The sequence below is a fragment of the Branchiostoma belcheri genome, unplaced genomic scaffold (genome assembly GCF_001625305.1).
Source record: "Branchiostoma belcheri isolate BF01 breed outbred unplaced genomic scaffold, Haploidv18h27 scaffold113, whole genome shotgun sequence".
In the NCBI taxonomy this organism is placed as follows: domain Eukaryota; kingdom Metazoa; phylum Chordata; class Leptocardii; order Amphioxiformes; family Branchiostomatidae; genus Branchiostoma; species Branchiostoma belcheri.
The window spans coordinates 140987-156939 of record NW_017802525.1 but is presented as its reverse complement, the minus strand read 5'-3'; the positions used below and the strand labels follow the sequence as shown (position 1 = coordinate 156939).

General features: G+C 40.6%; 1 protein-coding gene across 4 annotated transcripts in view; it reads right to left on the bottom strand.

The window, feature by feature from the left end:
- LOC109462219 (1-phosphatidylinositol 4,5-bisphosphate phosphodiesterase delta-1-like) overlaps positions 1 to 15550 on the bottom strand; it is a 20776-nt gene extending 5226 nt beyond the window's left edge. Inside the window, exons 1-15 of one of the 4 annotated variants that reach the window (XM_019758751.1) lie at positions 15480 to 15550; positions 11119 to 11277; positions 9661 to 9690; positions 7471 to 7592; positions 6932 to 7044; positions 5907 to 6036; positions 5109 to 5209; positions 4878 to 4944; positions 4662 to 4752; positions 4106 to 4290; positions 3133 to 3272; positions 2528 to 2696; positions 1897 to 2001; positions 913 to 942; positions 234 to 327 (exon numbers count right to left, since the gene is read on the bottom strand). In XM_019758751.1, coding sequence (XP_019614310.1) covers positions 234 to 327; positions 913 to 942; positions 1897 to 2001; positions 2528 to 2696; positions 3133 to 3272; positions 4106 to 4290; positions 4662 to 4752; positions 4878 to 4944; positions 5109 to 5209; positions 5907 to 6036; positions 6932 to 7044; positions 7471 to 7592; positions 9661 to 9690; positions 11119 to 11277; positions 15480 to 15504 — 1561 coding nt within the window. In that variant the 5' untranslated portion in view covers positions 15505 to 15550. Of the gene's footprint in view, positions 1 to 233; positions 328 to 912; positions 943 to 1896; positions 2002 to 2527; positions 2697 to 3132; positions 3273 to 4105; positions 4291 to 4661; positions 4753 to 4877; positions 4945 to 5108; positions 5210 to 5906; positions 6037 to 6931; positions 7045 to 7470; positions 7593 to 9660; positions 9691 to 11118; positions 11278 to 15302; positions 15322 to 15479 lie in introns of those variants that run through there. The other 3 variants (XM_019758753.1, XM_019758754.1, XM_019758752.1) reach the window with 3 other exon arrangements.
- Positions 15551 to 15953: the final 403 nt, after the last annotated feature.

The window sequence follows — 15953 nt, the reverse complement described above, 5'->3', positions numbered from 1 at the left end:
CAGCCAGCCAACCAACCAACCAATCAACCAACCAACCAAACAATCAACCAACCAGCCAGCCAGCCAACCAGCCAGCCAGCCAGCCAGCCAGCCAGCCAGCCAGCCAGCCAGCCAACCCAGGATTGCCTTTGTTGGAGATTCCAAATTTTTGGGACTTTCCAAATTAAAGGTAACCACCGCTATTAGCTACTAGTAAGATACTAGAACATAGTCGTCTCTATGGCATCACATACCCTTCTCCTGTGAATGTTGGAAGCTGTGGAAATGTTTGGCCTGGCTGACGTTGACCAGGTCAGACAGCTCCTTGGCCAACTTGATTTTTTTCTTCTGCAAACAGTTACACATAAAAGAAAATTACAGGAGGTCTTTGATGGTATTATAAGGTCAGGTTTCTTTAAGACCTGTGTGTTATTTCCTATTCTGTAATACAATATTACATGTACTACTAACAGTACAATTTCTTAGTGGAAACAGGTAACACCATGACACTTGTGCCAATATATATCAGTGTTGATCATTGTCAAGAGCAGCTGAAACCATTTGTCAATGAATATCACTGTGACTATGTCAGGACATAAAGGCTATATTAAGTGGATAACACACACAAACAACTACAGAGTTATTCTCAAAGAGATGTCATAGACACCACAAACCATTCACAGTACAGATTGAATGTACTGGTAAGAATAGCTGAAAGCATTAATATTTTAAATATCACTGTCAGTGACTACACGTATGTTCTTGGTGGAAAACACACACACACAAACAACAATGAATGGCTCTGAAAGAAATGTTGAGATCTAAAAATGGAAAGAAGAGGAGCTCAGGCTTGGTACACACTAAAGCTTACAGGTAACACCACTAGAATAATGGCAAGGAGACAACCAGAAGGCATGATCCCATTAAAGTTACCTTTTTCTCCAGCTCTTTTCTCCTTTTCTCCTGTGTGCGTAACATAAGGTAGAGCATGTTCCATCACCATAGCACAGTGAAAACCAAACACCAGCAAAAAGAGTGTAGGAACATAATCATAGTTACACCACACCAATCTAATTTGTAGGTTCTCATTTTTTACATATGCTTATTGGAAGAACATAATGAAGGAAAACAGGTAGGTTTATGTCTGAGTTCACCCAGTTTTAATTTATGGAGTGAATAACAGTGACTGTCATACATGTATGCAAAACTGTGGATCATATAATAAAATCAAAATCAAAGTTTCCTCCCTGCCCTCTACTTTTATGATGTTTTCTTGCTAGATTTTCACCTTAATTGTCTGAGAACCATGGAAACGAATTGGTGTGGATTTAACATCATGGCAAGTAGCAACTACAGCTATATCATGAAGTAACATCTTAGCTGTGCATTCACCATAAAAAAAGCATTTAGTCATGCATTTAACTACAGAGTGCAGCACCCTATGGATCCTATTTCACCATGAGCCACTGAACATCAGAGTGTGCCACTGACGAATACGATTCATGAGAATAATGGAAAAATACAGTGAACTGTTTAGATTTTTGTATGGACCTAAAGTAGATGGAGACTTGAAGAAAATGGAAAGTACAACCATATCATTATGAGAAGGATAAGGAATATTGTCAAGCATCATGCCAAAACAAGAGATAACTCACATTGGCTTTTTTTGCTTTTTTCTGCTCATAGTCATACCATAGGACAGTTTGCAGAAAATATTGTAAACTAATGTTAAAATTTCAGTCATACAATACAACTTAAGATTTTATTGTCACAGTGATGATATACAAAAATGTATGAAAAAGAAGATAAAAACTAAATAATCAATGTATGGATATAAATTTTAAGTAACAAAATGACCAAAAAATACAATTATATGGATCCGATATATTTGTGACTTGTGACAGATTTTTCGGGCACCTTTTCAGCCTGCATGCGAGCCTGCACCTCGGGGTCCTCGATCTCAGCAGCCTCGTCCTCGTCGCTGACCTCATCCTCCAGAACATCAGGTGGCAGCTTCTTGTTCTGGGGGTCACAGGTGCCAGGGAGTTAGCAACATTAGGAACAACACTCAGAGCTCGAAATACATTTTTCAGCATACCTGGGCTGGTGCAAGTAACATAGAAAATTGCCTGCACCTGACAATACTATAAGTTTTGAGTGTGAGAAACTGGATGTACATGTAATGTGAACCATTCAGTGTCTGAGCTTCCTCCAATATTGTGGTATTGTTATTTCTTTAAACAAATCCCCAATATCTGATGAATTCATTAATCAAACAATTATATTTGAATGTAATGTTTAGTGGGGTTACGATTGCCTTTTTCCTTTTCACCTAAAACAACAAATTTCTCTGAATGTGCAACAATGAAAACTTACAGCTTTCTTGTATTCTTTGCCATCATCATATTCTTTAAGTCAGTAACTAAATATGTTTATTTCAAGTACATTGATCTACATGTATAATAACATAATACAAATGTTAACATAATATGAAGACATCAATTTAGATACATTTCTGAATACATGTAACGTTATATCTATTCCCAACCTTGATGATGATTTTGCCCCTGAGACTGTTGGGTGAAGGCAGCAGGTTGGGGTCGGGTGTGTTGGAGTCGGTGCAGAGCTGGGAGCCGAGGATGCGCCGCATGTGTGCCGACATTGTGCGCTGCTGCTCCACACTGCAGTGGTTCTCCAGAGACAGGAACACCGGGTAGCTGGGACAACACAGAAATGCACGATTTTGTTTGATCACAGATATGGTCTAATGGCTCACAAGGAGTTTAGCACTTTAAGTTACACAAAGAGTTACCAATGGCCTAGGATTATACAGATGAGGTATTAACAGTTTAATATACAATCTACTTATTTACAGAGAGCTACTACTAAATATGTACACGTGTCCTGGGTCTTGACTGCAAGCTCAACTAAACCACATGACCATCCTTTGCCACTTATAATGTTCAAAACTGGTGTGTCACACCTAAAGTAAGTCTACATTGTATGAATAAACTGAAACAGCTGCATTTAGAGTTCATTCATAGGAACTTTGCATCTATCAACTGCTTTGTCAAAGTCAAATTGTCCCTACAAACTTGCAGTCTCCCTTAAGAAGTAACTTAAAGACAGTACATGATCATGAGCTGTACTCACGGTGAGGCCTTGAAGGCGTAGTCGTTAATGGCCTCGATGACCTCCCTAAACAGCACCTTGGAGGTGAGGGTGTGACCGTGGTAGATAACAGGCTCCCCTCCCTCCCCATCCCAACAGTCCAACTCCAGAAAACGCGATCCCTGTAGGCAACCAGGAGGTAAAACACAGACATGAAGTGACTACATTGATTATCCAACAAGGAATGTAGGACTAAGATCATAGTAAATCTGATGTATTACACCACTGCCTGAATATGAAAACACAAGTAGAGCATATCTTTCGATACTCAAGAGCAAACTCTAGAAAAAAATATGTGTGATGCTGCTGTAGTCTGGGAATCAGAATCAAAAGGTCAGTTCATTGAAGTTGTGCATTTTCTGTCTCATCTCTGGTTAAAAACTGCATGCATCAAGCCATTTATGCCAAGTATTTGCTATGGAATTGGGCTTGTCTTGAGCATTGAAGATTCTGACTCTGGGAGATGAGATGCTGTTCAAGTAAGCTGAAAATTTGTTGAAAAAACTCACAAAAATACCAAACAAGCTACAGGTCTGTTTGGAGCTATACCAGTGATCCCATACCTTCTGCAGGGCCCTGATGTAGCCCTAAGATTAGGCTACGATGTTGTACTTTATGTGTGTGATCACATATTAAATAGGTTGGTTCTTTTTTCAGTACCTTCTGCAGGGCCCTGATGTAGCCCTCCTTGCTGCTGGGATGTTGTAGATTAAGAGTGTGATATATATTTTTCAGTACCTTCTGCAGGGCCCTGATGTAGCCCTCCTTGCTGCTGGGATGTATGTACATTAAGAGTGTGATATATATTTTTCAGTACCTTCTGCAGGGCCCTGATGTAGCCCTCCTTGCTGCTGGGATATTGTAGATTAAGAGTGTGAATAGACCCACCTTCTGCAGGGCCCTGATGTAGCCTTGCTGCTGGGATGTTGTACATTAAGAGTGTGAATAGACCTACCTTCTGCAGGGCCCTGATGTAGCCCTCCTTGCTGCTGGGGCCTCTCAGCTGGTCCTCCAGAAGGTAAGTGTTGTGAGAAGACGCGATGAAGTAGTGACTGAGGGGCTGGGACATGTCCTGGTACTCCTGGTCGTGAGCATGGTTATAGATGTCCCCGTCCTTAGACTCTAGGTACAGGGTGAAACCTGGGGAAAAAAAGGCGATCTTGATCCAGTCTTAGCTCACTGAAGAGCTACACTTACGCTCATGTCATGTACAGTACCAGGGAAATTCCCCTGCTGTTTTTTTACAACAGTGTACCATAGTTTAACATCTGGTCCTAATGACTTATAGTGTGTTTATTACAATTGGATGAGTAACAAAAGACAGGATTCAAACTCTCAACCTATTGGTCTAGAGGCACTGGGTCAGTAACCACTAGACTACACATGCTACCTTATTCTAGAAAGGGTGACAGGCCCACAATATTCAACAGTATTTGTATTATATGGTACAGAAATTCCATGCAGTTGCAGACCTCAGAACAGGTATAAGAAAAAGACAACATAAGCCATACCTTGCAAACTTAGAGAATCACTAGCCTTCACATCACTGATCTGTTCATACGTGTTGATGATCCTCCTGCAAGTTTCTGCATCTGCCTGGACCTGAACAAGAGAAAATGTCCATTCATTCATGTTAGGATATTCTGAACTATCACCTCTTGTTCCAAATACAACCCTCTACAATTCTAACTCTCATGGAAGGACTCAGGTCTGATGTTTTGAGTTACCTTTTGTTCCTGAGTGAGGAACTTGTGCAAGTCTTGCATCGTCATGGTTCCTTGAGCTGAGGCAACCCTGAAAGTGAAGAAATACTTCTTAAGTCAGGTCTGCATCACATTGACAGTGTGTGATGTGTACAGTAAAATATGTGGGAGTGTATCATACTCTGAGAGGTTGCATTGTACTTTTTCAGGGTGACAATATATGTGACCTGGCAGAATTATGTTAGTAGACCTCACCTGTTGAATAGATCCTGGACCTCCTGTCTGAAGGTCAGCTGTCTGTAGAGCTGTCCAAACTCCTCCAGGTCAAGGTCACCATTGCTGTTCCGATCAACTTCCTGAAGGTCAGAAACAAATAGGAGAATGATGAGTAATGGGAACAAGAACAGTACATTTCAATGGAAACAAAAGTTTGATGTTACTACAATTTATCAAAACAAAATTAAAGCTGTACAAATGTTGAGTTTGTGATGTATACATTCCCAGGTTCACCCTTACCAAAGGTTCAGGTGCAGAAGAGGGTGCAGCACCAGTTTCATGTGTTCTGTATGGCTTTACTGCCATACTACCACCCTGTACCAACTTGGAGAGTAGAAGTGTACACAGTAACCAGGTTTCAAAGAAGACTGGTTGCTGAGCACAAAGGAAGAAAGAGAAGACTACACTACTCATACTGTACTGTACTATAGTGTGTGTCAGCAGCAACAATTACATCAGTGAACAAGCCCAAACATCTTTCTTAAAAAATACAAACCTTGTTTTTAGCTAGTAACAGAAAGAAGACAGACAACAAGAAAATGTTGTTTTCCACAGTATTTTTACAGTGATTAGAACTGACATTGTAACATACAATCAAACAGGAGAGTCAAGAAGACAACAAAAACAGTAAATTTTCCTTTGAATTTCCAAAATATGAAAGGGATATGTACGGGAACATAAGGGATCCCTTACATGTTTGACTCTATGGTAGAATTACTAGCTAAACTTTCCTGTTCCCCGGAGACTGGAAAAGAGAAATGAAAGTGGTGACCCCACCTGGAACCTCTCCTTGATGTGCGAGCTGCTGATCGGGACGTTCATCCTCTTCAGCAGACCGGTCGCCTCCTTCAGGTCCAGACGCTCGTTCTGGTTCTTGTCTGCAGAGTGGAAGAACTCTGCAATCCACCTGAAGAAAAATAAAACATTATGGATCAACTAAGTCCAACAAGGACATTATGTAGAATGTCCTTAAGTCCAATGATGTTTTGAGTGTCAAGAGAGGACCTATTCCTGGAAAAGTAAGTTGAGGATTTGACAGTGAAAGAGACCTAGACAAAGTAAGAATCTTGGATGTGGTACCAGACTTTTTTGCAGGCCATCTACATTAATATTGGGGCATTACAACCATCCCTCAACAAAGACAGGGGTGCCATAGATCTAGACTTCATCTAAAGTTGTATATTTCATTTCATTTCAGTTATTTATATTTTGTTATGTATGGACTACTTCATCTAAAGTTGTATATAATTTGTCATTACTCTCTGAGTCCACATTTTGTTTACTTCATTGTTAATTTGATTTTCAAAGTGTTTGGATGCATGTTATGTTTTCCAATCACTTTCAGTTATATCATTTTCTATTATTTTGACCTCTGACCTCCCATTCAGTTCATTTTAAGTTCTATATGCTGAGTTTGGTTAATTATCCTTTGTTATCTCAGGATAAATCTTTGTTATGAATTTATTATTATTATTATTCCGTTATTTATTGTTTATCTTAATTTATGTTTGATTGATTTATTATTGTTTTTACTATTTTTGTTTAGTTAGTTGGACTCCAGGAAGAGTAGTGTAAACTTTATGTATTAAAAGTTTGTATTTATGTTTATGTATTAAGATCGAAATAAAACAAACAAACAAACAAACTGCTTACCGAGTCATGTGTTACCTGCATAATGTGACATCACAGAAGCAGTGGATTGCTCATTACTTGACAAAGACTGGAGTTGTACGTCAGTCAAATAAAGTCTGTTGGCAAACAACAGTACAAACTTGGTGTATAAAATTTTGAAGTCAGCTGACCTCTCCTTCTTGTTGACGATGGTCTCGCCCGTGCGTGACAGGATGAGGTGTTGGATGCCGCGGACCCAGGTCTGAGCTGTCTCTGGGCTGTCACAGATCAGGTCAAGGGTTGGCTGGGGAAACAAACAAAGGTATCAACAGAAGCCAAGTCAGCAGAAGGGTTTTCATCTGATGTCTCTTGTGATTACCAATTTGAAAATAAGAAGCAGATTGTTTTCATATGTCTGCTTGTGTTTGAGGAGAGCCATACCTAAATTAGCATATTAAAGACCCCATCATACTCACACTACAGTCAGCTTATGCAGATTATGTACAAAACAGTAAAACTGGTGTGTAAGGCCTTAAAGTGGTTTACTGGATGCGAAACAAACAATTGAAACGTTTGGTTTGATGGTGTTGAACCCATAACTTACTTCACAAATAATGAATCCTACCCCTGGTAATAAAATTTGGATCTGAACTCCATTGAATTCAAGAAATGAAACATTAAAAGTGGAAGGAAAGAATGCCTTTTGCAAATAACAAACCACAGAACTCACAGTCTGATCTTTGTAGGAGATACTGAAACAGTTGGACAGTCCGACAGCCTTCTCCCTGTCCACACGAGAGCTGCGGGAGGTCAGCGTGCTGAGAAACACCTCCAGGATGTTGGACACGTCATCTGCAAGTCACAAACAATTCAATAAACAACTCTGCTTCTCTGAATCACTCAAGGGGTTCAGAAACATGTTGTTAAGGTTTCACCAATGTTGTTGGATGTAACATGTGTGAAGGTCTTACTTGTTTGTACATGTAAATGTGTGGTTAAAAAAATTTACAGTCAAAACTGCCCAAGAGGACCACTCAAGGGACCACTAAAATCTAGTCTATGTGGACAGGTGGTCCCTATAGACTAGATTTTGACACCTCTGTCATTGGGAAAAGTATCCAAAGGACCAACAAAAAGTGGTCACATTGGCCAGATGGTCCTACTGTAGAGGTGGTCACTTGGACAGGTTTGACCGTATATAACTTTGTCACATAAACATTGAGTGTGGGCTAACAGCACACAAAATACATGTATGTGTAGAGTATTACATTTATACAAACATTTAGAACAGAAAAATCAAAGGACACTTCATAAGATGGTGGCTGGTGTTTCTTCCAAAGGCTTAGTAAAAAAAAGTGATGGTCTTCTCAACTCATTCCTGATCATTGTGCCTTATCCTACACAAAAGAAAATTGAAAAAAATGTTAATATTGTATTTGTTGTAATACAATGTATACTATTGCGAATCAAACAATTTCATGAAGTCCTTGTTACAGGTGAGATTAATTCTTCTGATTGGAAATCGGATTGTAGTTTCCAGTTTCTTGAAGAGCCAGCATCTGATTGGCTATTGGTTGACCAATCATCATTGTTGTTGCATCAGCTGCAGGTACAATAATTCTAGTAGCTGGATACATCAGCTGCAAGCAACCAGATTTTGTGAAGACTTGTGAAGATGGGCACCAATGTGTCAAAGCAGCGATGCAAAATGTTGTTTTGCAGCATGCAGAGATGATACTATGAGTGCATTGCTGGTAAGTTAGCTGAGGGCATATTGTCAGCAAAAGCTGTATGGTAAGCAAATGGGATTTTGATAGGAAATAACTCCTTTAAGTTGAATCCTTTCTTTCCTTGCCCTCTTTTCGGATGATTATAGTGATAGACCAATGACCACCGAAACACCAGGAATGATTTTACCAGAAATAAAAGACAATGACAACAACAGGCAACAGAAAGACACACAGTTAATAATGGGCACACTCATGGTTAGATGAACAGACAGATGAGTGTTAGTGTTAGTACACAGCACAGCTTACATGTATCTAAAGCACACCTCAACCCAGTTATCTTAGTAGCATCACAGGAAAATTAGGACAGGGAGGTGTCAATCTTTACATTTTCCGTAAAGAGTGGGTCTGAATTGTAGCATTTCATACCAAAAGCCGAGGATGAAAAAATGTACAAAATATGTGTGAAAGGCAGTGGATGGAGAGAGATGGGCTCCACAATCCGATCAACAACCCACTGCACCTATGGCCTCAAAGGCCATGGGACCTACATGTATACCTTTAAATTTTTTTTACAAAGTTTTTGAGATTTTGATTCTCCCTCAATTCAGTATCCCCTGAGGCCAATTTTCCTGTTACAGCTTTAAGACACAGAAGAACCCAAAGAGCACAGGTGGCAGTTAGTATTTTACTCAGAACAAAACGATTTGACAAACACTCACTGCACAACATTCATGCTTTTTTCCCACCAGCATTCTTAGAGACACGGAAAAGTCTCTCAGTTAGATTCAACAATGGCAGCAAAGTTGTTTTAGACTTTTTGTAGAATGCTGCAAAATCACAAATCTGGTACTAGTACACACAAACTTAATTCTATGGATGACATCTGGACTCCTCAAAAAATAAAGTTTCGTGATAAAGCAATAATTGGCCAAAAAGGTTTATCATTTAAGCAGCAATGTTGTTAACAGTTGAGCATACGGGTTCTAACTTCTAAGAATCAAGTTGAGCATACGGTTTTTTTTTGCACTTTTTTGCAAATGATTTGACGTTTCTTGGCAATGTAATCCATAAAATCAACTTTATGCGAGCTGAATGATTTGCCACACTGTTATCACATGATTGGAAGGATTTCCGTTATTGGTTGAGGCGGTGCACATGTCCTAGCAGACGTCAGTGAAACCTCTACTTACATGCCTGTTCGGCTGGTAGGCGTTTGGTACCTTCAAAAACAAAGTCGACACATGTCACAACTCTACACAGTCTACGTGTGTGATAGCCTGGCTACATCAAGCTTCTAGCAGCCCTTCCACTGGTCAGGCTTCTAGAAGCTTGATGTTCAACACCTCTAACAGTCAAGAGAAGTCAAGGAGAATTGGCAATATCAAAATCCTGTTGATTTAGGCCTACGTGTGAACATGGAACAACCGTAGTAAGACAGAACTGTCTAGATGTTACCATAGTGTTGAGGCCATGTTGACTGGTTTTCATAGTAACAGAGAATCCTGTGCTACAATATTGGACTGATTTTTATAGTGATAAAGAATCCTGAATTTCTATAGGTAGTTTTGGAAATAGGAATGTCTCGAGTTAGAGGTGTATGGCCACAATCTCTTGCATGTGAAAGAGGCCCTATCAGCCTCTAATAGCAAGAGATTGTGTAACACAGGCTATCCCAGATGACAGTTCACACATTGTCAGATTTTGTAATATTTCACAATTCGTTGTTTTTTCATCACCATGCCTATATCACAACACGGACACTCATATGCATGTGTTATCCATGCTGATGAAACGTCACGCTTGCCATATTGATGACATAATTTGTCAACACGTCACCTTTAACACGTCACACGTCATGCAAATGATATGATGTATCATGTTACATCATACATGCTAATGATTATGCAACTTTGTTGTAGTGTAGCAATTACAAGAATGTCACAACAGTCATTCTGATGAAACAATGCTGATCCCAATGTGTCAATCATGATGTTGTAGCACATGTGCAGGGCTGAAATGTATCCTTTTGTAGTCGCTACTCTTTCGTGTGTCCCTGAAACGTAGCTCAGGTTTCATCAGTTATGGCACAAGACTAGATTTGTTGTGTACACTAATTTCAGAGAAATAGTCATGCTCTGAGATTAAGTACAATCATTGAAAAAAAAATTAAGAAAGAGAGGTATTTCATGTCAGTATATTTCTAATTTTATCCAAAAAAGGTTAGATTGGCCACCAATGGATATAAAAAAAGTTAGTGAAAAAGTTTGCTCCAATGTTCAAGCCCTCTGGTTCTCATCATATACATAATACAAAATAAACCAAACACTTTATAAATTCTCTGAAGAGTCAGATGTTTCACAAAGCATCTACTGTATAATCAGAAACTGAATTCTAAGTCTTAACTTTTCATCAGTAAATGGGCTAAAAAAACAGTATCTCAATAAAAGTATCTAAACTGCAAAATCTCTGTGACTCAAACGAAAGATAGTGGATACTAGCTGAAACGTCTGACTCTACATAGAATTCATCCAGTTGCTTGATTCATTATGTACTAGCGTTACGTACATTTTACCTAGATGCCTAACCTTATTTTCATGGATGCAGTGTTCATATATATATAATTCTAGCCTAAGACAGACACTACTTACACTCGGGCACGGCGCTGTGGCGTGTGGGGCTGTACACGATGGTTTCCCGGTCCTTCTGCAGACGATAGTAACGTTTGAACTTCTTCTTCCCAGCCCGGAGTTTGGTCATGACCGTCTCGTTCATCATGGCCTGCACGCAGGCTTCGCCGTCCATCGCGACTGGGGAGGGAAACATTATATTAACCGTGGAACTCACCGTGGATTTTATAGTTACTTTTGTCCACGGATACATACTCAAATATTCTAACAATCCAACCATAACCGTGAGCGATAGGCCACCGAGTTTTTGTTGGAATCGGTGCTGCTTTAAATGCGTTTTCGAGAGTGAACGGAAAGGCTATCGCGTATATCGCCGTGGCCACAACAACACAGAAGTTACTACGATGCACGTTGTGCAAAATACGTGCCTTTCCGACAAAAATAAGACAGCAGTGTGCCTAGTATATCATTATTGGGAATCCCCATTCAGTAAAACGGGTACAGAATATGTCTACCGTAGAAACAAAGCAACAGCCTACCGCCCGTGGTTGTTCTGCGCTCCCAAACACATGCACTAACCATGCCGCACGGTGCCTGTCCTTGGTGCTGAACGCCATCCACCCCCCTCCCCACACGTGTGAATGGGAATTTCTTTTGACCGCAAAAGAATACTTTGGCGATACAACACTTGCGACATCTAAGCACTTACTTTTCGGCAATTTTATATCAACTACGACACATATCAGTTAATTTTGTGGTAGTTTACCGGGGTTTGAAGACGGAGTGCGTGCGTGACTTTTCCTTTCCTCGGGTTTTAGAACTTCGGAAACAAGTTCGATCTTGCGTCACTCGAACCGAACGCGCGTTCCATTTCAGGCCAATCAGGCAGAAAGATTCAGCGCACGTCCGATAATGTATTCCGGAACACCCCATTTATAGTGATTCGCAGACAAGGAGGTGACTCAGAGTTCACCCAGCTCCACATATTAACGTTAAATTGAGTTATCCTCACTACGTAGTGGCCGGCTGATTGCAGTGTGGCGCCGCTGTGTTGGCTTTTAATGGGGTAAAATCACCGGAATTTCATTTTACTCGGTTACGAGGTAGACCGGGGATCGTAAAATAGAAATACGGAAACCAAATTTTCTTCTCAAATCTACAGCGTACAGAAAATTCTAGATACATCGTGCAATGTACGTGACTGAGATTAATAGCGTTGTAGCCTCTAACATTCAGAAGCGGCTAAAAGACTACAAAATTGGCCTAATAGACAGATAACATGCCAGGGGTGTTGGTCCGCTACATGAGTACATTTGCCGCTTCTTTCCAGCCGCTTTCGAAGCCTGGCAGAGGCTAACATAACATCGCCGTGCCAAGCCCACTGTCTGGTCCCGGGACAATGCCGTGCCGCAGGAGCGGCCGGAATGCTGACAGGAAACTGTCATACAGTGTGGGGGAGATGATATGGCAGAACGCCATACTTATCTCTGTAGATCTTTAGTTAGATTGGGGCAGGAAGATCGTAAAATGTATCCTCTGTTGAATCCTGTTCCGTTCTGCAAGTGTGTGGAGTAAACGGTGAACCTAGGAAACTTTAGGATTCCACATCTTCTTTATAAAATAATAGTTAAACATTCAAAATCTGCTGAGAGATTCTGTAAACCATGATCTGTTTCTGGGCGAGCCCACGGCGTTCATTATTCATTAATGGTGGTTCGTGGAAGGCCCGTTCACTAAAGATAAAGATTACTCAGAAGGCCACGCAAGGTCAACAATGACGCAAAACGTTCCACCTCATCGATTTTTATTGTCCCATGATTGATCAAATAGACCTTTTAACAACCCTGTTTTAAGGACCAAAATTGCAACGGAATCGTCTTTTACAAGTCAAGCAAATATAAGCTATTCACGACAAAATGAAATTCTGGCAATAGCCAGCTAAACGAAAAAGGGATACGACAATTGTTCGACACTGAAAGCAATGGTGGTGTTCCTTCTTTCTGTATTAATACCTTTGTTCCCGAAAATAGCAAAATTATCCTTCAACCATATTACCATTTTTCTGGCAGTATCGTGAGATACTGAATTATCTCAGCATTTTGCGAAACATCCACACAAAGAAAAGAAACCATAATCCGTTTTATTTCACCAGCTGTTTTGCAGGCTCACGATCCACCGCAATAGAACACCGTGTTTGGTTACATAACGGTGACCCTGAATAAATAACGGCACCTTAAACATTGCTCTCGTGTTAATGTAAGCACTGGATAACTGTTTGCAAGCTTTGCACACCTGTATTAATCAATACGTGTTTTAAAAATGTGCGAACGACGTTGTTTTTCCGAGTCCAGCGGAGCATGTGGACAGATATTAAAAATCTTCTACTTGTCATGTTCTGGCCCGGTGCCCTTGGCATAAAAAAACATGACTGTTCCATTTAAAAACTCAGGAAAGGATAGCTGAAAGAGATATTTATTCTTCATTTTGTTTTCCTTCCCTACATATACAGTGGAAAGATCTGGCGATGAACGTTTCTCACAATTTCTTGAAGACTAAAGGCAGGTGCACAACAGTGGTTGTCTTGTTAACTCCTAACACACCCTCTGTTGTGTTTGCTTGCCTTTGGCGTACCCAGAGCCTTAGATATGCAGTATCAATCGTTGCTAAGTTAATTGCGCACCTTGGACTTCAATGGAATTATTTACTACGCAACAAACACTCAATGGCTGGCGTCACTGACATAACCAACTTCGGGACGAACCAAAAAGAACAGGGGTGGTAAAAATGTAATAGTACAACATGTATATATCTTCCCATACCGATTCATACATACACACATACACACATTAAAATATAGATACGTTTAGATACATTTTATAAGATACATCCTATTGGATAGAAGACAACTAGAAATACATTGGTTGATATGGAATTTAGATAGATAAGTGTATATATATCTTTTGGGAATCATATGTAGAGTAAGAAAAATTATAAAATTTGCCTGACCCTCCCTTTCCCCGAGGTGGTTAGACATATTCACCCCCACCCCACGATCACAAACGGACCGTCCCTAAGGCTAACCTATAAATACGTCCCTTTGAGACGCGGATAAAAGACCTTGAACGCGCTTCGCGTCCCCGGAACCAAATCAACCGTGACCCGTAAAATTAAACAAACATTTTTAGCACATACAGCGTATATATAACATCACACATGCTTCGAGTGCCGGGAATAACACACAGCGTTTAATAATAATACTAGAATTTTAATCCAATCTTTTCTACCAAAGCCGAGAAATTTTTTTAATAAACAAACATACACAGCGTAACACACATATCTGCAAGGCACAGCTATACGCAAACCAAAAACCGGAAAATTACATTCACAATACACCTCATAATTCATGCACGGTGGCGGCATGTGTATCGTAGTTTATGACATCAGGGTCGGTAGAATTTACGACAGGAAATCAGACAACTACAGAACACGCTGGGAATTTCACGTAGCTGTACAGTAGTAGTTCTAGAGTTGGCTGGAAGCCAAGCTTGGCGTGGATGGAAACAGTCAATGTTTCAGTCGCGGGTCTTGCGAGAGATTGCCGTTCTGATAAGAACGTACAACATACTATTACTAGTACGAATATTCCGCCTTGCATGATATTTTAGTTGACGATTGAAACAGACAAAACAGCGTTGGACAAAACCCTACACAGCATAGGTGAGCTGTAGTCTAGAGCGTTAGCTTGACATTTAACATCTGCTTACAAATTAAGCCCTTAAGGGTATAGACAGCTCGCTTACACGGCGTCTGCTTGTTACCCTTAAGTGTTCTGGTTTTAAATTTACGTCGCAAAGAGTGCTACAAAGCTGGCACACCGGTGTACTGCAGGGTGTACTGAGTTTGCAAATTGTAGAGAAAACGGCTCGTAAGACAAGCTATTGGGCTTAATCATTACAATTACCGAACGCGTTCCGAGACACGCCCATGTCAGATCGGGTATCCGGACGGGACAAACAAAACAGCGTGCGACCCTGGGGACTAAGGGGCGTCCTGATCATCATTCATAACACACAGGCAACACGCGTAGCACAGTAAATATCAGACTTACGTTTCTGTCAACCCTCCCACATAACCCCTATACATGAAGGTATGTTAGACCTTCCTCTGTAACGCTAACATACTAGCACATACACACATACACATACCGGCAGTGTGACCGTACGGGGGTCCCGCCAATCTTCAATTATTTTCCGTTCACACCCACACCGCGCGTGCCACCACTTAAAAACCTTGCCTATATTTCTCCACACATGTTATGCTTCCTATTTACTAGGTTCACAGCAATAAGGCTGTCTTATCCCTAACGTCGTCCCGTATCTTACCTCCCTGCTGTCCCACAGCCGCCATCCTGAATGTCCGGTCTGGAAAGTAGGCTAAGATGCGAGGCTCTGTTAGAGGTTTACAGTATACCGGACTGTCGAAACAGATACATGTTGCCAAGGCCGTTGTACGCTGTTTTCTCATCTACACAAGCTTTTTATTTGTCTTTCGCACTGTAAGAGGGTTTGTAGATTATTTATAGGCAATGAGTATTGAGAATTCTGCAATAATTTAAGCAGATTAAGATCAAAGGCACCTAAACAGCCTCTTGCCCGCGGGCCCGTTTTCTGGGCGCGTTGCAAATGACCTTTTACCTCACTCTGGCTTTCATCGCAGTATTCTCTTGGGCGATACCAAAAACGGTGGCGGGTTTGTCCACAGAATTGAAATTTGCCAAAGATAAAAAAACGTTTTGCTTGAGCAAGCACATATTTTTCACACATCGCATCCATACACATTTTATTGACTCCTCGGTC